The 21,718-nt window shown below is 41.6% G+C and overlaps 1 protein-coding gene across 2 annotated transcripts in view; it reads right to left on the reverse strand.

Moving 5' to 3' along the window:
- SMARCC1 (SWI/SNF related BAF chromatin remodeling complex subunit C1) overlaps nucleotides 1–21,718 on the reverse strand; it is a 176,831-nt gene that overhangs the window by 107,359 nt on the left and 47,754 nt on the right. For both annotated transcript variants that reach the window (XM_084618951.1, XM_084618950.1), the window contains 6 exons: nucleotides 15,901–16,026; nucleotides 15,024–15,142; nucleotides 7,990–8,114; nucleotides 3,088–3,147; nucleotides 2,234–2,271; nucleotides 82–203 (listed from right to left, as the gene is read on the reverse strand). In XM_084618951.1, the coding sequence (XP_084475077.1) occupies nucleotides 82–203; nucleotides 2,234–2,271; nucleotides 3,088–3,147; nucleotides 7,990–8,114; nucleotides 15,024–15,142; nucleotides 15,901–16,026 (590 nt within the window). The remainder of the gene's footprint in view (nucleotides 1–81; nucleotides 204–2,233; nucleotides 2,272–3,087; nucleotides 3,148–7,989; nucleotides 8,115–15,023; nucleotides 15,143–15,900; nucleotides 16,027–21,718) is intronic.

Below are 21,718 nucleotides of genomic sequence, written 5' to 3' on the forward strand. Positions count from 1 at the left end.
ACAAAATTCCAGCCCAGATATTTAACTGGTGAAACAAAGTTCAGTAACTCTCTGAATCCTCTCCCCAGATTTTGTTCTTACCAGTTGTAGTCAAACCATGATGCATAGCTTGGAATAATTATGTGATTGGTCTGTTCCGTGACATTGTCTTCACCTGGGTCAATGGATCGACTCTGATCACCTTTGTTGGGATCTTCATCTTCCTACAGCAGGAGAAAGACAAAAAAAGCCTTAAAAATGGGGGTGTAGCATGAATAAGGACTTGTTTACACAGTGGTCTAGTGCACAGCAAGCTGCAGTGTGAATCTACAGTGTACTAGCTGGCTGTGTGCACTCTGCTGCATTTCAAAGCACACTATGAAACTTTCAGTGTACCGTAGCAAGGTTCACATGCCAAGTTAATGTGCGCTGGCAATAAGAACTGTAAATACAGCGTCCTAATCAGAAACATGCAAGTCCCTTGATAGGCTATGTCTAGTACTACTGATCCCGGGGAATACTTGCAGGTGGTTAGCATGACTCAGAGGCTGACAGTCCAATGTGGAGGACTGTTCAAGAAAAGGGAATAAAAAAAAATGTACTTCATCCTATCCTAACCCATGAACCACCACTCTCAGTCGGCCACGCAGATTGCAAAGGATCATCCAGCCATCTACTATCCCATGCTGCTCGTGCATGTGGGCCCTAATGATACTGCAAGGTATGACCCTGAGCAGATCAGAAGTGACTACAGGGTTCAGAGTGAGGGTGAAGGGGTGGGGGGCGCAGGTAGTGTTCCCAATGATCCTTTCAGTCAAGGGTAGGGGCCGAGGGAGATACGGCTACATCCTGGAGATAAGCGCATGGCTGTGCAAATGGCATCACCAGGAGGGCTTCGGCTTCCTTGACTATGGGATCCTGTTCTGAGGAGGACTGCTGAGACAGACAAACAAAAAACAACAACCCCTGCCAAACCCGGCCTGATCCAGGATTCTGGAAGCTGTGCTGTGTTGAAAGAGGCTGTTGAGGCTCTTTAGGGGAGATTACTGGGCTGTAGCAGCAACGTTTAAGAAGGAAATCTGAGCTGAATGCGTTGAAAAATGTAACTGTTGGAGGAAGCAGCTCTTGTTGAAAAGGCATGATGACAATGAATACTGTGTATGGGTTTTTGTGTACTCTGTGAGTGGGGGTGGAGGGAAAAGGGGACAGGGTGAGGTTGGGGGTTATATAACATTTCAAAAGTCGTAACGGATTACAATCTGGATGGATGGCACACACAACTATAGCCATGTCTACATTGGGGTGGTATAGCAGCACAACTACGCTGCTGAAGCTATGGTGCAACGTGGACACAGACTAATGATGGAAAGAGGTTTTCTGCTGCTTTATGAACTCCACCTCCCCGAGCAACGGTAGCTAGGTTAATGGAATATTATTCCGTCGATGTAACTGCATCTGCATGGCGAGTTAGGTCAGCACAGCTACGGCGCTGAAGGGTGTGGATTTTTCACACCCATGAGCACTGCAGCCTAAGATTCTTTCTTCTCTCCCCTTTTCAAACAGGACAACCCACATACAAATCAGATATACACCAAAGTTTAGCAAAACAAGAATAGCACAGACTAAGTAGAGTGAGTATGGGATAGGTTTTCAAAGTTGGATATGTGCAAGTGCAAAAAAAACCTAACTGGCGTGCACAGGTGTACGTGTTAGGCATACAAATTCCACACACGCAAATAGATGCATCAAATTTTGGAAATCTGTGTGTCTCATCTGCACAAGTGGCCTCTAGAGGTCATTGCTCTGCCACAGCAGTGAGGTTTAGTTGGCAAATTGTTTATACATAAGACACATGTTCAACAATTCAGTTAATAATTTTTTCCCCAAAACAGAGGATCCAATCCTGCAGTCTGTTCACAGTCAATGCTCCAGTTGCATTTAAGTCTGCAGGACCAAGTCTAAAGAACAAAGGGCACATCTCAGGTTTTTAAAAGCCTAGCAAAGCATGTTGAAGTTATTTAAGTCTCTTCAGATTCCATTTAACTTATAACGTATAAAAGGGTGTAGTAACCTCACAATACTAAGTAAATTTTCTTTTACTACATAAAGGAGAACTTCATCTAAGCAGAAGACTCTCTCCTACAAAGGATGTATTTATTCTTAAACACAATTTAGGAGCAAGATACAGTTTGAGTTCTTGAAGGTCAGATGAAGGTTATTCCCTACTAAACTTTTCTAACTGAACAGTTGTTACCTTTCCTCCTGTAGCAACTGTCTCCTCATCCTGCTCATCTGCAAGGTAAAGAGCAAAGAGAATTAAACTCTAATAAAATGCAGCTGGATTACCTGCAAACCTTTGTACACCACAGTCATTTAACTGGACAGGATTTTGTTTGCCTGGGGTGGGCAGAGGAGAGACAAGAAAAAGGAACATGGACAGTGCATCATTAAAGCATAATCTCTTCTTCATGTACACACTGAGCTGCCATAGAGAAAGAGGATAAGAGCAGAAATACACAGCAAGGATAATTAAGCCCTCTTGATACCAAAAGGTGGACTGTGGGCCAAATCCAGACCAGCAGATGCGTTTGAATGGACCGCAAAATCTTTTTATTTTTTATCATCATCATTGTTATTGGGAAGTAAAAAATGTTTCTTGGGAGTCTGGACTTTGACCAAGAAATCTGGACTTTGACAAAAAAATAAATAAAATAAAATAAATTGACTACCCCTGGCCCAGGACCTTATATGCTACCCTGCACACCAGAATGTAGGTTCCCAGTACATGGAAAGAAGGGATCTGGAAAAGGCAAGTATCTGCCCCTATACACCAAGCTCAGTAATAGTGTAAAGTATGTCTACAAGGGAGCAGCTTCAAGGGACAAAACTGATAACGTCGATCACATACATCTGCATTAGAAGGTAGAATGTAAGTACCAAATGGCAATTCCGCAGATGGAAGAACATGTAAAAAAATTTCAAGTATCTGGTTTCACCACATTTTTCTTTTTTAAATATAAAAAAATTACAAACATTTATTGCACAAACCGGGGTCCGTTATACAAGACGATGACTAAGAAGAATTAAAAATATATAATTCTTTTTTACCTAGGTCTGCTACTGTTCCTCCTTTCACTGGCGTGTTTTCACTGTCTTTCTTTGGGTTCACTGTGGAAGCAAGCAAGATTGCAAATGTGACATTTGTGCCCCCTCTATCAAGATTCAATCCTTACAAGCACACTGTTCCCTAGCAAGCACACCTGTCTCACCGACCACACCAGCATACCTGTATTTTATTGGGGAGAAAAGGCCAACCCCATACATTACTACAGATATGCTGGGCTCTCCACATTGTGTACTCCTGGGGGAATTCTGCAGCACTGCGAACGGGCAGAATTCATGTCTGGTGCAGAATTTTTTTTCCTCTGCAGAAAATACATTCTGCCAGAGGAGTGCTGCAGTTCCACCTTTCATCCACCCGAGGCCACTGTGGCATGAGACCAGCCAGCAGCTGGCTGCATTCATCACAGCACCCTGCTTGCAGAGCCAGGTTTGGACAGACATAGCGGGGCCCATAGGGCTGCTGGGGGAGTCACAGACTGGGGTGCAGAAGGGCTAGTGGCGGGACAGACTGGGGCGCAGGCTCAGGAGTTAGTGGAGTGATAGCATTGAGCCGGGGTTGAATGGGAGTGGAGATGCAGGGCCACACAGAGACAGGGGCAGATGTGTCTGACTGAATGTGAGAGGCTTGGGGTCAGCCAGGGTCTGCACGAGGGAGGCTCCCCAACTCCTTAACAATCCCCTCGCCCCCAAACAACTGTTCCATATTTCTCCTACCCACATCCAACAACTCTGCAGGTTCCTTCCCAGGCTCCTTCCCTCTCTCTCAGCTCCTCCGTTACCCCTGACTGCCCCAAGCCTTTGCACTGCTTCTGAGGGATATGGGAAATACGTTTCTGTAATGTAGTTTAAATGAATTACTTAAAGTTCTGTATTAATATGCCTAACAAGGAATCTATTTGTCAAAAAAAATTATCTGTGTCCTTTTTTGTCTGTATTGCTACAGACATACTTGCTGACAGATATTTTGAAATAAATTACCAAAATAATTGAAACTTATATTGTGTATTTGGACAAATAAAATATTGTGCACAGAATTTTTAATATTTTGGTGCAGAATTCCCTCAGGAGTAGTGGTGGCTGAAGTTTACTGCTGGTGCACACTGTGCAGTATCCTTAGATCTAAGCCACCAAAACTACCTCAAACTACCATGTTCCACATCACAGGAACTGAGCTATTGTATTTCAGATTCAAAAAATTAAAGAAATTAAAGTAAGTTAATTTACTGACGGCCATACGAACTACCAACGCATAAAAGAACAATGGTCTATGCAGTCCAGTATCCTGCCTCTGGCAGTGACCATACTTGTTTCAGGAAGAAAAAAAAACAAAAAACCCCAAACAAACCAACAACTCAGAGGCAGATTTTCAAAGCCAAACGGCACTTGGGAGCCTAACTCCTGAAATTAGGGACGTACCCCTCTTCTCATTACTGTACTTAGGGATTTTATGATGTCCATAGGAGATACTGTGGTCTAGTAAACAGGACAATGGTAAGACTCAGAGAGAGAGAGGAAGTTCCTCCATTACATAGCGGGAAGAGGTTTTTTTCTCTCTTATTCCGAATCCCAAAAGCAAAAGGAGATCTCAGGCATATACCACACCAAGAGCTCAACAAATACCTAAAGAAAATAAAGTTTTGTATCATCACCCTGGCTTCCATTATCCCCCTCATGGTTTCTGGCAATTTGTATGCTATCCTCAACTTAAAGAGCTTGATTCCATGTGGCTGTACATCAACTATATACAACACTAAGAACAAGGGAAAACTTGCAATAGCAAGGAAAAATGTTAAAGGCAGTGGCAGTCAGAAGGAACTGTGAAGGTTCAGGGGAAGCTCTGACTTTTGTATCATCATGCAGCAGCACGAGGCAGAGGGCATACGCGCCACCCTGACGAGGACCGCCGAGGGGGGAAAAAAAAAAATCTGACACCAGTGCACCAGCTGTGCATACAACTGAAATGGCAAGGACATGTGCAATCACTCGAAGCAGGGTCAATAAAACTTCTCTATTCACTTTTCCCATAACATTAATAATTTATAGACCTTTAGTCATCTCTTTTCTATGTTGAACAGCCCTGATCTTTTTAGCCTCTCCTCATATGGAAGTTGTTCCATACCCTTGATCATCTGTGTTAACCTTCTCTGTACCTTCACCAATTCTAAAACATCTTTTTTTAGATGGGGCAATGAGAACTGCACGCAGTATTCAAGGTGCAGGTATACCATGGATATATATAATGGCATTATATTTTTTGTTTCATCTATTTTAATGGTTCCCAACACTGTTAGCTTTTTTTGATTGCTGCTTCACACTGACCGGACATTTTCAGGAAACTATCCACAATGCCTCCAAGATCTCTTCTTTGGGTGGTAACAGCTAACTTAGACCTTATCATTCTGTACGTATAGTTGGGATTCTTTTATCCTATGTGCATTACTTTGCACTTAACATTGAATTTCATCTGCTATTTCGTTGTTTAGTCAACCAGTTTGGTGGAACCCCTTTGTAACTCTTTGCTGTCAGTTTTGGACTTAACTATCTTGAGTAATTTTGTACTGTCTGCGATTTTTGCCACCCCATTGTTTACCCCCTTTTCCAGATCATTTATGAATATTGTGACAGGGTGAGGCCAGAGGGCTACAGAAGAGTGATAGAAGGTAGATATATTAGCCCCAGATTAAGCAGGTCCCTTTTCCCCAAGATAATGGGCTGTTCCAGATCCGGAAGTTGCTGGAACCAATTATGGCAGGCAGGCTAATTAGGACACCTGGAGCCAATTACGAAGCAACTTGAATCAATTAGGACAGGCAGGCTAATCAGGGCACCTGGTTTATAAAGGACCTCACTTCAGTTAGTGAGGCGCATCCGAGGAGCTGAGAGTGAGAAGGCATACTGTTGGAGGACTGAGGAGTACAAGTGTCATCAGGCATCAGGAGGAAGGTCCCGTGGTAAGGTCAAAGAAGGTGTTGGGATGAGGCTATGGGGAAGTAGCCCAGGGAGTTGTAGCTCTCATGCAGCTGTTACAGGAAACACTGTAGACAGCTGTGGTCCACAGAGCCCTGGGCTGGAACCCAGAGTAGAGGGCGGGCGTGGGTTGATTCCATCAAAGAATTCTGATAGAGTGGTGAGGCATGACTTCCTTTTACAAAAGCCATGTTGACTCTTCCCCAATAAATCGTGTTTAATTATGTGCCTGACAATTCTGTTCTTTACTATAGTTTCTACCAATTTGCCCAGTGCTGCATTTAGGCTCACCAGCCTACAAGTGCCAGGATCTCCTCAGAGACCTTTTTAAGAATCAGCATTACATTAGATACCTTCCAGTCATCTGATACAGAGGCTGATTTCTATGCCTCTACTTCCCCTCCAAACCTTTGTCTTGTCTATTTACTTTGTAAGTTCTTTGGGTCAAGGACAGTCTTACTGTGCATGTACGTACATATATACATATGTACAATACCTAGCAAAATGGAGCCCTAATTTCGGCTGGCGCTTCCAAGTGTTACTGCAATACAAATTGAATAATAAGCAGTTTATGCTGGAGGGTTCTTCACCCCAACGTTCAATTTTAAACTATCTTCCTACTCTGAGTCACCCTATACTACTTTAATGTTTATATCCAACCCCGTTTTAGAATCAACAACATTTATGACTGACCAATGCAGAGAGAAAAAAAGTAATCAAATCTGAAGTCCATCAGGTAGGATACCACAATGACAACTTGTGATAGTCAAGTTAAGAGGAAGGATGGCAGAAAATTAAAGGGCAGGCCCAGAATGATGAAAAATCTTACATTTGTGGCTGACTTAACTAGCTTTATTCACACTTTTTGGTATCCCATCCTGAAATATTGAACATTCAAGATGCAGAATATGAAGATTAAGCAACAAAAGCATGAGCTTTCTCTTTCATACATTTCTCAAATATAGCTGTCCCTGGAGCTCCTCTATGATGGATAGCGAAAAGGAGTTTACAGCCATTAATGTAGAAGTGAGATTCATGTGTCTGGATTTTGTACATCTGTCATGTCAGACTGACCATTTGCTTTGTTGGTCACATGCATGCAGTCCAAAAGAGGTCAGCTGATCCAGTACAGGCTCAGAGGACAACAGAGCTCCTGTTTGTGTCTAATAAAAGCTGATTTGCCTTCTTTTCAGGGCTGAAGTACTGCCACAGCCTTTTATTCTTACACATTCTGGAAAATGTGCTTTGTTTTGTGCCATGAATACTATACTTCTACTGCCCACAAAACAATTATGAATATTAATTATTGATCAAATCTGTTGTACCTTGGCTCCAAACTAAGTTAAACTCAAACAACGATGAACACCCAGAATGCTTTTCTGTTAAGGACAGTGTTAGGAGGATGCAGTGTATTTCTGCTTTACTTTTCACCCAATATATACTGTAATGAGAAACATTGTTTTCAAAGGTTTGGAGCAGAAGGTTGGGAATCAGCACTGCTTGGTTTTATTCCTGGGTCTTCTACCTTGATGTGTTACCTTAGCCACATCAGCTATAATTTCTTTGCTCCTGATGTAGATTTTTAGATGCAAACAACCCAACTTGAATACGCAGGGCAAGAACATTCTTTAATATTTAGCTTGTTATTCACTTATCTTAACTGAATTTTCATAAACTTATTTCAAGAAAAAACAATTGCGATAAAAGAGGTAAACTCAGTTTCAGAAGAATGCCACATTCCAAAGCCTTGTCTAAATAAAACCACATGGCCAAAGAGTCCAAAAGGAAGGCTACTTGTAGAGACGGTATCTCCAAGATTTGGCTAACATATACAGTGAAAAAATAGTGTCTGCTGTTCATTTAGTGGTCTATCATTCATAAAAACCAGTGCGGCTAACACCTTGTGTGTGAATACTTTACCATTTTTGGGAAGTACCACTTCTTCTATGTTCGGTACAGGTGTTGGGTCCTCCATGTCCTTGGTAAGATCTTCTTGCTCATCCTCTTCTTTCTGACCTCGCCTTTTCCCATACAGTCCTGCTTGTCTAAAACAGATAAGACAAATTCTCTGCAAGTTATAACTTGAAGCTGTAGCATCTTTGTGATGATCCCACTAAATCTCTGAAGTTAAGAGGGTTGGGTCAGGATGATACTTCTATGGAAACACCTAGGTGCTGCAGGAAGTGGTCTTGGTGACTTAGGAGATGGTAGATTTCTCAAGTCAATATTAAAGTAACATTCTAGTAGGGGGCTATGGTGTAACTCCTGTGTCCTGACCAAATTCCAGCTCAGAAAATTGGACTCTGTCCATTTAAATTCCTCCCACAGTTTCAAATGGATAGTCTTCTTAATTCCTTTTCTTATGCAGTGTTGCCTTGCCATGTTGATATAACAGCTGCATTTCAGATAATTTGACATGCTAAAAATAGCAGGTTTGTGGCCCTCGTGTTAGTAAGATTAGAGAGGTTAGTGACCCATTTATACACATCTTTTTAAATTCTGTAACAGGCTCTGAAGTTTGCAGAAGGTGTTACTATACAGTCATGTAATTAACAATTTGCTGTCCCAAACCAAAGGCATTAAATATGAAAATGCTTAAAAATGATCTGAAAATATTTTTTTTAAAATTGGACTTGGAATATAAGTCTCATTTCTTCTGGTTATGTCAGAGGACATTTTGTGGTTTTCAGAGCAGTGTGAGCTCTTATACCTCAGCTCGGGGAGTTTAAATGTATAACAAAAATGTCTTTGTCCAAAATTTTCATTAGTCAAAGTTTAATAGGAGCAGCCAAAAACACACACACACACACACCCCAAAAAAGTTTAACAAGTCAACTACAAATACCTTCCCCTCTCAGTTGCCAAACTTTAAATCTCTTGGTTCCTGCCATTTCACTAGTTTACTATTCAGAGTTTTAGGTTAAATGAGACCTGACCATCTAATGCAATTAACAGAAAAAAACAAAACAAAATCCAAACCACACAACTGAAGACTTTTAGACAACTGAAGAGAGAAAGTTTCTTGACACCTTAAATGACTGCTTCTTGGAGCAGCTAGTCCTGGAACCCACAAGAAGAGAGGCAATTCTTGATTTAGTCCTAAGTGGAACACCGGATGTGGTGAGGTTAGGTGAATATAGCTGGATCGTTTGGTAATAGTAACCAGAATATAATTAAATTAGGGCTGTCAATTAATTGCAGTTAACTCATGCAATTAACTCAAAAAAATTAAACGTGATTAAAAAAGTAATTGCAATCCATCAGTTTTAATTGCACTGTTAAACAATACAAATTGAAATTTATTAAATATTTTGGATGTTTTTCTACATTTAATATATATTGTATTCTGTGCTGTAATTGAAATCAAAGTGTATATTTTTTTATTACAAATATTTGCACTGTAAAAATCACAAACAAAAGAAATAGTATTTTTCAATTCACCTCATAAAATATCAGGGTTGGAAGGGACCTCAGGAGGTCATCTAGTCCAAACCCCTGCTCAAAGCAGGACCAATCCCCAACTAAATCATCCCAGCCAGGGTTTTGTCAAGCCTGACCTTAAAAATATCTAAGGAAGGAGATTCCACCACCTCCCTAGGTAACGCATTCCAGCATTTCACCACCCTCCTAGTGAAAAAGTTTTTCCTAATATCCAACCTAAACCTCCCCCACTGCAACTTGAGACCATTACTCCTTGTTCTGTCATCAGCTACCACTGAGAACAGTCTAGAGCCATCCTCTTTGGAACCCCCTTTCAGGTAGTTGAAGAAAGCAGCTATCAAATCCCCCCTCATTCTTCTCTTCCGCAGACTAAACAATCCCAGTTCCCTCAGCCTCTCCTCATAACTCATGTGTTCCAGTCCCCTAATCATTTTTGTTGCCCTCCGCTGGACTCTTTCCAATTTTTCCACATCCTTCTTGTAGTGTGGGTCCCAAAACTGGACACAGTACTCCAGATGAGGCCTCACCAATGTCGAATAGAGGGGAACGATCACGTCCCTCGATCTGCTGGCAATGGCCCTACCTATACATCCCAAAATGCCATTGGCCTTCTTGGCAACAAGGGCACACTGTTGACTCATATCCAGCTTCTCGTCCACTGTAACCCCTAGGTCCTTTTCTGCAGAACTGCTACAGAGCCATTCGGTCCCTAGTCTGTAGCGGTGCATTGGATTCTAACGTCCTAAGTGCAGGACTCTGCACTTGTCCTTGTTGAATCTCATCAGATTTCTTTTGGCCCAATATGCTAATTTGTCTAGGTCCCTCTCTATCCTATCCCTACCCTCCAGCGTATCTACCTCTCCTCCCAGTTTAGTGTCCTCTGCAAACTTGCTGAGGGTGCAATCCACACCATCCTCCAGATCATTTATGAAGATATTGAACAAAACCGGCCCCAGGACCGACCCTTGGGGCATTCCACTTGATACCGGCTGCCAACTAGACATGGAGCCATTGATCACTACCCGTTGAGCCTGACAATCTAGCCAACTTTCTATCCACCTTATAGTCCATTCATCCAGCCCATATTTCTTTAACTTGCTGGCAAGAATACTGCGGGAGACAGTGTCAAAAGCTTTGCTAAAGTCAAGGAACAACACGTCCACCGCTTTCCCCTCATCCACAGAGCCAGTTATCTCGTCATAAGTACCTCATACAAGTACTGTAGTGCAACCTCTCATGAAAGTGCAACTTACAAATGTAGATTTTTGTTACATAACTGCACTCAAAAACAAAACATAAAACTTCAGAGCCTACAAGTTCACTCAGTCCTATTCCTTGTTCAGTCAATCGTTAAGACAAATGAGTTTGTTTACATTTACAGGAGATAATGCTGCCCTCTTCTCATTTACTATGTCACCAGAAAGTGAGAACAGGCATTTGCAGGCCACTTTTGAAGCCAGCATTGCAAGGTATTTATGGCCAGATATGCTAAACATTCGTATGCCCCATCATGCTTCAGCCATCATTCCAGAGGACATGCTTCCATGCTGATGACACTCATTAAAAAAATAATGCGTTAATTAAATTTGTGACTGAACTCCTTGGGGAGAATTGTATGTCCCCTGCTCTGTTTTACCCACATTCTGCCATAAATTTCATGTTATAGCTGTCTCAGATGACGACCCAGCAACTTGTTCATTTTAAGAAAACTTTCCCTGCAGATTTCACAAAACGCAAAGAAGGTACAAATGTGAGATATCTAAAGATAGCTACAGCACTTGACCCAAGATTTAAGAATCTGAAGTGCCTTCCAAACTGAGAGGGATGAGGTGTGGAGCAGGCTTTCAGAAGTCTTAAAAGAGCAACACTCCAATGCGGAAACTACAGAACTTGAACCACCAAAAAAGAAAACCAACCTTCTGCTGGTGGCATCTGACTCAGATTATGAAAATGAACATGCATTGTTCCGCACTGCTTTGGATTGTTCTCGAGCAGAACGTATCATCAGCATGGACGCGTGTCCTCTGGAATGGTGAATGAAGCATGAAGGGACATATGAATCTTTAGCACATCTGGCAAATAAATATCTTGCAACGCTGGCTGCAACAGTGCCATGTGAATGCCTGTGCTCACTTTCAGGTGACACTGTGAACAAGAAGCAGGAAGCATTATCTCCTGCACTTGTAAACAAACTTGAATGTCTGAGCAACTGGCTGAACAAGAAGTAGGACTGAGTGGACGTGTAGGCTCTAAACTCAAGTTTTACATTGTTTTATTTTTGAATGCAATTATTTTTTTGTACATAAATTTACATTTGTAAGTTGAACTTCCATGATAGAGAGACTGCACTACAGTATTTGTATTAGGTGAACTGAAAAATACTATTCCTTGTGTTTTTTACAGTGCAAATATTTGTAATAAAAATAAATATAAAGTGAGAACTGTACACTTTGTATACTGTGGCGCAAGTGAAATTATATTTGAAAATGTAGAAAACATCCCAAAAGATTTAAATAAATGGTATTCTATTATGGTTTAACAGTGTGATTAATCACAATTTTTTTAACCGCTTGACAGCTCTAAATTAAATGTAACATCCCTGTGGTGGGGAAAACACCATAACAGCCCAACACTGTAGCATTTAATTTCAGCAAGGTGGACTACACAAAAATGAGGGAGTTAGTTATAGAGAAATTAAAAGGTAAAGTGCCAAAAGTGAAATCCCTGAAAGCTGCATGGAAACTTTTTAAAGACGTCATAATAGAGGCTCATCTTAAATGTATACCCCAAATTAAAAAAACATAGTAAGAGAACCAAAAAAAGTGCCACTGTGGCTAAGCAACAAAGTAAAAGAGGCAGTGAGAGCCAAAAGGCATCCTTTAAAAAGCAGAAGTTAAATCCTAGTGAGGGAAATAGAAAGGAGCATAAACTCTGGCAAATGAAGATATAAGTAGGAAGGCCAAAAAAGAATCTGAAGAACAGCTAGCCAAAGACTCAAAAAGTAATCTTAAAAAAAAATTTTTTTTTAAAAAGTACATCAGAAGCAGGAAGCCTGCTAAACAACCAGTGGGGCCAGTAGACGATCGAGATGCTAAAGGAGCACTCAAGGACGATAAGGTCATTACAGAGAAATTAAATCAATTCTTTGCATCAGTCTTCATGGTTGAGGATGTGAGGGAGATTCCCAAACCTGAGCCATTTGTTTTACATGACAAATCTGAGGAACTGTCCTAGACAGGTGTCATTAGAGGAGATTTTGGAACAAACTGAAACTAAACAGTAGTAAGTCACCAGGACCAGATGGGATTCACCCGAGAGTTCTGAAGGAACTCAAATGTGAAACTGCAGAACTACTAACTGTAGTCTGTAACCTATCATTTAAATCAGCTTCTGTACCAAATGATTGGGGGATAGCTAATGTGACGCCAATTTTTAAATAGGGCTCCAGAAGTGATCCCGGTAATTACAGGCTGGTAAGCCTGACTTCAGCATCGGGCAAACTGGTTGAAACTATAGTAAGAATAAAATTGTCAGACACATAGATGAACATAATTTGTTGGGGAAGAGTCACCATGGTTTTTGTAAAGGGAAATCATGCCTCACAAATCTACTAGAATTCTTTGAGGGGGGGTCCAACAAGCACGTGGACAATGGGGATCCAGTGGATATAGTGTACTTAGATTTTCAGAAAGCATTTGACAAGGTCCCTCACGAAAGGCTCTTAAGCGAAGTAAGGGCCTCTCATGGATTGGTAACTGGTTAAAAGATAGGAAACAAAGGGTAGGAATAAATGGTCAGTTTTCAGAACGGAGAGAGGTAAGTAGAGATGTACTCCAGTGATCTGTACTATGACCAGTCCTATTCAATATATTCATAAATGATCTGGAAAACCAAGTAAACAGTGAGGTGGCAAAATTTGCAGATGATGCAAACTACTCAAGATAGTTAAGTCCCAGGCAGACTGCAAAGAGCTACAAAAGGATCTCTCAAAACTGGGGGCCTGGGCAACAAAATGGCAGATGAAATTCAATGCTGGTAAATGCAAAGTAATGCATATTGGAAAACATAATCCCAACTATACATATAAGGTGATGGGATCTAAATTAGCTGTTACCACTCAAGAAAGATCTTGGAGTCATTGTGGATAGTTCTCTGAAATCATCCACTCAATGTGCAGTGGCAGTCAAAACAGCAAACAGAATGTTGGGAATCATTAAGAAAGGGATAGATAATAAGACAGAAAATATCATATTGCTTCTATATAAATCCATGGTACGCCCATATCTTGAATACTGCATGCAGATGTGGTCACTCCATCTCAGAAAAGCTATATTGGAACTGGAAAAGGTTCAGGAAAGGGCAACAAAAATGATTGGGGTATGGAACGGCTGCCGTATGAGGAGAGATTAATAAGACTGGGACTTTCCAGCTTGGAAAAGAGGCGACTAAGGGGGCGGATATGATAGGTCTATAAAATCATGACTGGTGTGGAGAAAGTAAATAAAGAAGTGTTATTTACTCCTCCTCATAATACAAGAACTAGGGGTCACCAAATGAAATTACTTGTCAGCAGGTTTAAAATAAACAAAAGGAAGTATTTTTTCACACAACACATAGTCAGCCTCTTTGCCAAAGGATGTTGTGAAGGCTAAGACTATAACAGGATTCAAAAGAGAACTCGGTAAGTTCATGGAGGATAGGTCCATCAATGGCTATTAGCCAAGACGGACAGAGATGGTGTCCCTAGCTTCTGTTTGCCAGAAGCTGGGAATGTGTGACAGGGCATGGATCACTTGATGATTGCCTGTTCTGTTCATTCCCTCTGGGGCACCTGGCATTGGCCACTGTTGGAAGACAGGATGCTGAGATAGATGGACCTTTGGTCTGACACAGGATGACCGTTCTTACATTCTTTATCTTGTAAAAACCCTTTTAGGCCTTCATAGAACAAAGCAACATAGAAGGGCAAAAACACAATAAAAATCATTTGCAGTCACTAATAATCAGCGAGGGCTGGTCTGCATTAGGAAAGTTGTACCAGTGTAGCTAACTGGATTAAAAATTTTCTCTAGTTATCCAGCTGCAAACTCCTCTTTGTAGACATTTAAAATTTTATGAACACTAAAGAACTTAAATTGGTTCAATTTAATTCAGTAATTTACAAGTGTAAACTAAAATGATGTAAACAAAATTTAAACCTTTATAAATGCATCTATCTACATAAGGGATTTGCACTAGTGTAATTCGATCAATCGGGAATACTATTCTAATATGGACAAATCCTAAGTCTCACTGTTAATGATATCTGCCTCTCAATGGTGGAGTTCTCATTAGGTTTAGAATGACTGCACCAGACTTTGCTCCATCTGCAGGCAAAATTCATACATTCCAATTGCAAACACATGGTTATGTTGGGGGAAGAATGGAGGAAAATTACTTGTTTCAAGAGCTCTCTCTGCTCCAGTTTCAGCCTGAGCAAAGCTCATCTTTGGTTGTCTGATCCTGACACTCACCCTTTCTTTCCAGTCTTCTTCCTTGATTCCATGGGAGTGGGGGGAGGGGAAGGTGAATGCTTTCTTTTCCTGGTACTTGCTGCTGCTTTCCGGTCTCTTCTCTCAGGGCTACGGACAGGCTGTTAGAGAAGCGAAGTTGTCAGTCAGTACCAATTACCACAGCTCATTGAAACTAAGACTGCAGATCTCTCCTAATATGCCCTGCATCCAGGGTGCTAAAACAAGAGCACTGCAGCAGCAACCAAGTTCAGCCCCAGAATACCCACACTGCAATATGAAAAGCGGCCTGTACCATTTCTACAATTAACCTTTAACTGCTGGCATGGCTGTCTGCCACAGAAATGGGCTTTTAAAACACCGCAGGGTCCAAATACAAACTTTTGACTTGTTTGAAGCACTGGGCCCACTCAGAATGGGGAACATTTGGCATTTAACCTTGAACTCTGAGTAACTTCTAGGAATAGCTACTGTTTTCAGTGTTTTCCCCAATTATAGTGACAAGTGTGGGTTAGTGGTCTCAACATGTACTTCAGGCCAAAGAAATTTGGAAATTAAGATCTTAAATTGATTCTGTATCAATTTACCCCAATTTAAGTTTGTGGAGGGAAAAGAAAAAGCAAAGTAGGCCCCAACATTTATATTTTTTGGGGAAAAAAGACACTTTGCTGTGTCAAAAGGAAACACCAAGTATGTCCATTTTCCAGAAGGGTGCAACATATATGCATTTACATGTGACCTTGGTACCATTAGCTCCTGAGAGACTGGCACCTAATTTAGCAGCTTTGATTCCCAAGACGTCTGACTTACATGGTAGTAAAGAATATAATTAACACTGCTAAAAATCAACAAGTCATCCACCAACAGAGAAATACCATACCTCTTCATTCTTCATAGAGATTCGCTGGCGAAAACTCACTGGCTTCTTGTTCTCATCCACCTCATAATCCTCTTCATTCATCCATTCATTGAATATATCTGTGTCCAGAATCCATTTGGCATGAACCTAGCAGCAAATCCAACAAATCTCGATGTCAGTAAATAGACTCCCACTAATGCCAAGGTTTCTGCACTAGCTTTACACTTGAACACAAGCCTCCATCACCAATCCAGTAAGACTAAGAAAAGGGAGTACTATAATTTGGTTATCAAAGTTGGAGGTTTTGGAAAGCATTTATTAGTTTCCTATGTACCAAATTTAAGACACAATAACTGCATAAAGCAATGCAACAAAGTAATTATGCCAAGTCTATTGACTTCCTCCTTGTTTCCGCTGCTTAGTTATTCTAAGTCTTTTGTGCTGGCAGGTGAGAGCTCTTGTTGGGACAATTCTGTATGAACATGTCACTTTGAGACTAAAGATACAAAAACTGCACTCTGTACAAAAACCTTTAAGGTATAACAGGGAACATCTTGATGGTCACAATCCAATTCCCAGTGGATAGCTGTCCCCATCACACACAAAAAAAGTAATGCTCACAGCTGGTGTCTTTGTTGGCAGTCTCAACAGAAAGCTCAAGGACTGAACTTCCCTCTCATTCCTAGAAGTAGGGGAAGCTTGCATTGATGCCATGCCTGTTCTGGGAATGAAGAGAGAACTGTAGTCCCTTCGGCAATCATTCTCTTAACCTGTACTGAAGTCACACATATGTACAAATATATAGTACATTCCAACATGGACACCAATCAATGAAATTGACACTTATGGAGTAGAGATTTGGGAATGAAACATCTACCAATTGAGCAGCACTAAAAGCCTTGTAAGATTCTGAAAGGGACACATCAATGCCACTGCTTCCCACTATCAAGCCTTATTAGGCTTTTCCCATGCAGTTCTAAAGACTGATTTGTAGCTACAGGAGACTGCAATCAGTTTTTGTCTTGGACAGTGATTCATATTTCTTAAAAAGCTAGCTGAAAAGAGAAAAATTGACTAAATATATGTAATGTCAACATTCCTGGACAATGCCATCTTTTGACAGGCAGTTTCAGTAATACAGGCTCATCTATTCACCTTTTCCGAACTACACCTTAACAACAAATACCAGTGACACTTTGACCTCTACAGACAAAAGCATGGGGATGGGGAAACAAACAATTAAACTCTTCACTTCACACTTGAAGTGCTCCAGTGAGCAACCATTTTTGTCAACTAAGGCTTTTCATGAAATTCAAATGGCTTCACGTGTCAAGCGATAGTCAGAACACATCATCCCTGCCTTCATCCTGCTTGAAAGCAACACTGGTCCAGGATTCCAGAAGCCTGGAAGATAACCAAGAGATACTCTGCCACAGCCAAAGGAGCAAAAGGGAGGGGAGGAAGCAGAATCACAAGTGAAAGAGTTTTCAGCTAGCTATAGAAGACTGTCTAGAAAACCAGACACTGATTTACTTGGATAACCTCTTTGAATGGGCTTCTAGTTTAAATATGTAAGTAATAAAAATAGGCTTGAGCTTGACTTTAATATTTAAAACAAGATTTAAAGAGCTATTTATAAAATCAACCCCACCCCTCTCCAATCATCCAACCAAAAATTAATTTTCTTCTCCTGATCTAACCACAAAGACCTCCTCCTGCATTGATGCTAAACAAATTAGTAACAAAACACAACAGCATGAAATGTTCTTCTCTATTTATAAATGAATAAGCAGTATGTGCAATCTTTATTACAATTGTTTCCTTATCTTGTTTTCTTTCAATGAACTAAATCAAGAGAGAAACCATTGTGCCACAAACAGACCTCTAATCATGTAAAGAACCTAAATAAGGCTGCTATTGTTGTTTTGAGCCCTTACAAGTTCAATAGACCAGAAAGTGTTGATTTAGTTTTCATACCTAACAGCAGCAATGGTCAGAGTTCCAGTTAAATTATAACCCTTTTAACAAAAGCAAGATGTTAATGACTGTGCAAATGTCACTATAACAATCCATCACTGCTTTTCATACATATGTTGGAAGGTTATTTTCGTACAATTGGCACAATTTTGCCATCGTCCAAATGCTTTTGGCAAGCTGGAATCAATCCAAGGGACATGGACTGTGCAATGTGCTCAGCAGAGCTTGCAGAAATTGGCATCTATTTCAGGACTGAGCCAAACCACAACCAGACTCAAGAGCTTAAATCACTAGCACGAACGCAGCAAATTTGCAATCTAGGCAAGCCCTTAACTGATTCTAGTGATATCACCCCCAAAACAGCTAAGAATTGATTTCAATAAAGTGAAAGACCACAGCAAGAGTTTATTTTCTTCATCGCCTTTAAAATGGAAGGACCTAACCGAAAATGGTTAACTTCTCTATGCAAGAAGAAATCAGAATTTTAATTTTCAGTGCTTTGGCCGCTGCTATAGTATGTTGGGGGTTTAAAGCAGTTCCTACAACAGCAATCCTTCATAATTCTGTACAAAAATTCAGCAGTGCTTTCTGCTTTTATTACACCCTTCATCGAAGGATGTCGAACCACTTTACAAAAAAACCATTGCCAATTATTTCCGTAACTGCTGTTTGAAATCTGTCACTCATGTTCATTCCACATTAGATGTGTGTGTGCCATGTGATCTGCTGGCAGAGATTTTTCCCTGTGTGGTATCCGTCAGACTGGTCCTAGTGCCCTCTGGAGCTGTGTGCATATGCGCTGGCATAAGGGTCACTACTGGTCACATACCCTCTCAGTTGCTTCTTGCTGGTAACTCCGACAGAGGGGTACAAGGGTGGGTCATGGAATGGACATGAGCAACACAAAGAATCATTATAGGATCATAGGACTGGAAGGGACCTCGAGAGGTCATCTAGTCCAGTCCCCTGCACTCGTAGCAGGACTGATTATCTCGACCATTCCTGACAGGTGTTTGTCTAATCTGCTCTTAAAAATCCCCAATGATGGAGATTCCACAACCTCCCTATGCAATTTATTCCAGTGCTTAACCATCCTGACAGTTAGGAAGTTTTTCCTAATGTCCAACCTAAACCACCCTTGCTGCAATTTAAGCCCATTGCTTCTTGTCCTATCCTCAGAGGTTAAGAACAATTCTTCTCCCTCCTCTTTGTAACACCCTTTTACGTACTTGAAAATTGTTATGTCCTCTCTCAGTCTTCTCTTTTCCAAGCTAAACAAAACCAATTTTTTCAATCTTCCCTCACAGATCATGTTTTCTAGACTTTGAGTCATTTTTGTTGCTCTTCTCTGGACTTTCTCCAATTTGTCCACATCTTTCCTGAAACGTGGCACCCAAAACTGGACACAATACTCCATTTGAGGCCTAATCAGCATAGAGTAAAGTGGAAGAATTACTTCTCGTGTCTTGTTTACAACACTCCTGCTTATACATCCCAGAATGATGATGATTTTTTTTTTTTTTTTTTTTTGCAACAGCATTACGCTGTTGACTCATATTTAGCTTGTGGTTCACTATGACCCCCAGATCCCTTTCCGCAGTACTCCTTCCTAGGCAGTCATTTCCTATTTTATATGTGTGTAACTGACTGTTCCTTCCTAAATGGAGTACTTGCATTTGTCCTTATTGAATTTCATCCTATTTACTTCAGACCATTTCTCCAGCTTGTCCAGGTCATTTTGAATTTTAATCTTATCCTCCAAAGCACTTGCAACCCCTCCCAACTTGGTATTGTCCGCAAACTTTATAAGTGTACTCTCTATGCCATTATCTCAATCACTGATGAAGTTATTGAACAGAACAGGACCCAGAACTGATCCCTGCGGGACCCTACTCGTTATAACCTTCCAGTATGAACAACGGATGACTACTCTCTGGGAACAGTTTTCCAACCAGTTTTATACTCACCTTATAATAGCTCCATCTAGGTTGCATTCCCTTAGTTTATTTATGAGAAGGTCATGCGGGACAGTATCAAAAGCTTTACTAAAATCAAGATATACCACATCTCAAAGAACAGTTATGGAAAGCTTAGTAACCGTTTCTTCCCTTCTGAATATGTTCTATGTTAGGTTACTCACAAACAGTACCCCCAGCGGCGGGCTCGGAGTTCACGGACTTGCTTACAGCAATACCACTCTCCTGAAACTGGCATCAAACAGGACTTGTTGGGTGATGGCATAGCGAGATGCGAAGGTGTGTACTGATAACCAGACTGCAGCCCTGCAGACGTCCTGGATCGGGACCCATGTGAGGAACACTGCTAACGAAGCCTGGGCTCTTGTGGAGTGAGTGGTTAAGATGGCCAAAGGCGGGACATTCGCCTGCTTGTAGCACACCTAAACACAGATGGTTATCCGGGCTGACGCAGGTAGCCCTCTCACCCTTTTCAATACTGCTACGAAGAGTTGCATGGATGTGTGGAAGGGTTCAGTCCTCTCCATAGAAAAGGCAAGGGTATTCCTAATGAGTCCAATGAGTGAAGCAGCCATTACTCAGAGTTCTTGAGAGGCTCCAGGAAGAAAACTGGCAGGAAAATGGTTATAGAATTGTGATGCCACCTTTGGCAGGAAGGCTGGGTGGGGCCGCAGTTGGACCTTGTCCTTGAAGAGCAGTGTGTAAGGCACTTTTGATATAAGGGCCTTGGTTTCAGAGACCCTTCTGACCGATGTGTTTGCTATCAAGAAGGCGACTTTCCAAGAGAGAAGCAGCAGAGGGAACAATGCTAGCGGCTCAAATGCGGGGGGACCCCTGAGTCTCAACAGAATAAGGTTTAAGTCCCATGGGAGGGGAGTGCGGGGGGGAGAAAATCAGCTCATGAGGATAGAGCTTCTCCAACTCCTTGAGAAACTGTACCATCATCTCGTGGGAGAACACTGACCTGCCGTTCACTGGAGGGTGGAAGGCTGAGACTGCTGCTGAGTGCATCTTCATAAATGCGAAGGCCGGTCCCTGCTGCTTTAAGTGGAGCAAGTAGTCCAAGATACATTGAAGGAATATCGAGACTGAGAGAGAGCTTGTTAAGATGCCCATGTCGAGGAGCATTTACACTTGGCAGCAGGTAGGTGAACCTGGTAAACGGCTTTCTACTCCCTAACAAGACCTGTGGACCTGTTCTGAGCAAGCTTGTTCCTCTAGGTTCAGCCATGCAGCAACCACACAATTAGGTTCAGGGAGGCAAGGTTCAGGTGAAGCAACCGGCTGTGGTCTTGTGAGATTAGGTCCAGACAGAGTGGGATTGAGAGTGAAGATGCTACTGACAGATCAAGGAATGTGCCAAACCAGTGTTGGCGTGGACATGCCAGGGTTATCAGAATAACTCTTTCCTTGTCTCATTTGACTTTTAGGAGAACCTTGTGAACCAGAGGGATCCAGGGAAAGGCACAGAATCGGAGATCTGACCATGGGAGCAGAAAAGCATCGGAGAGGGAGTGCGGGCTGTGCACATGCAGCAAGCAAAACTGATGGCATTTCCTGTTCTGTCTGGTAGTGAACAGGTCTGCCGGGGGGGGGGGGGGGAGGGGGCGCGACACCTTTAGAAGATTAACCTGGTGACCTCTAAAAGTGAAGGGACCACTTATGGTATTAGGAAAAGGATCTGTTGAGGTGATCCACCAGTACATTCCGGGCTCCTGGGACATGTGACACCTCAAGAAGAATGGAGTGCTTCCTGGAGATGTCCTATAGACATAGGGGCTGAAGATCAGGCCCCTCCCTGTTTGTTGATATAGAACATGGCCATGGTATTATCTGTCAGGACTTGCACCACTTTGCCTGAGATCTGGGGAAGGAACACTTGGCAA

Source organism: Lepidochelys olivacea (assembly GCF_965140295.1).
Source record: "Lepidochelys olivacea isolate rLepOli2 genome assembly, chromosome: 2".
In the NCBI taxonomy this organism is placed as follows: Eukaryota; Metazoa; Chordata; order Testudines; family Cheloniidae; genus Lepidochelys; species Lepidochelys olivacea.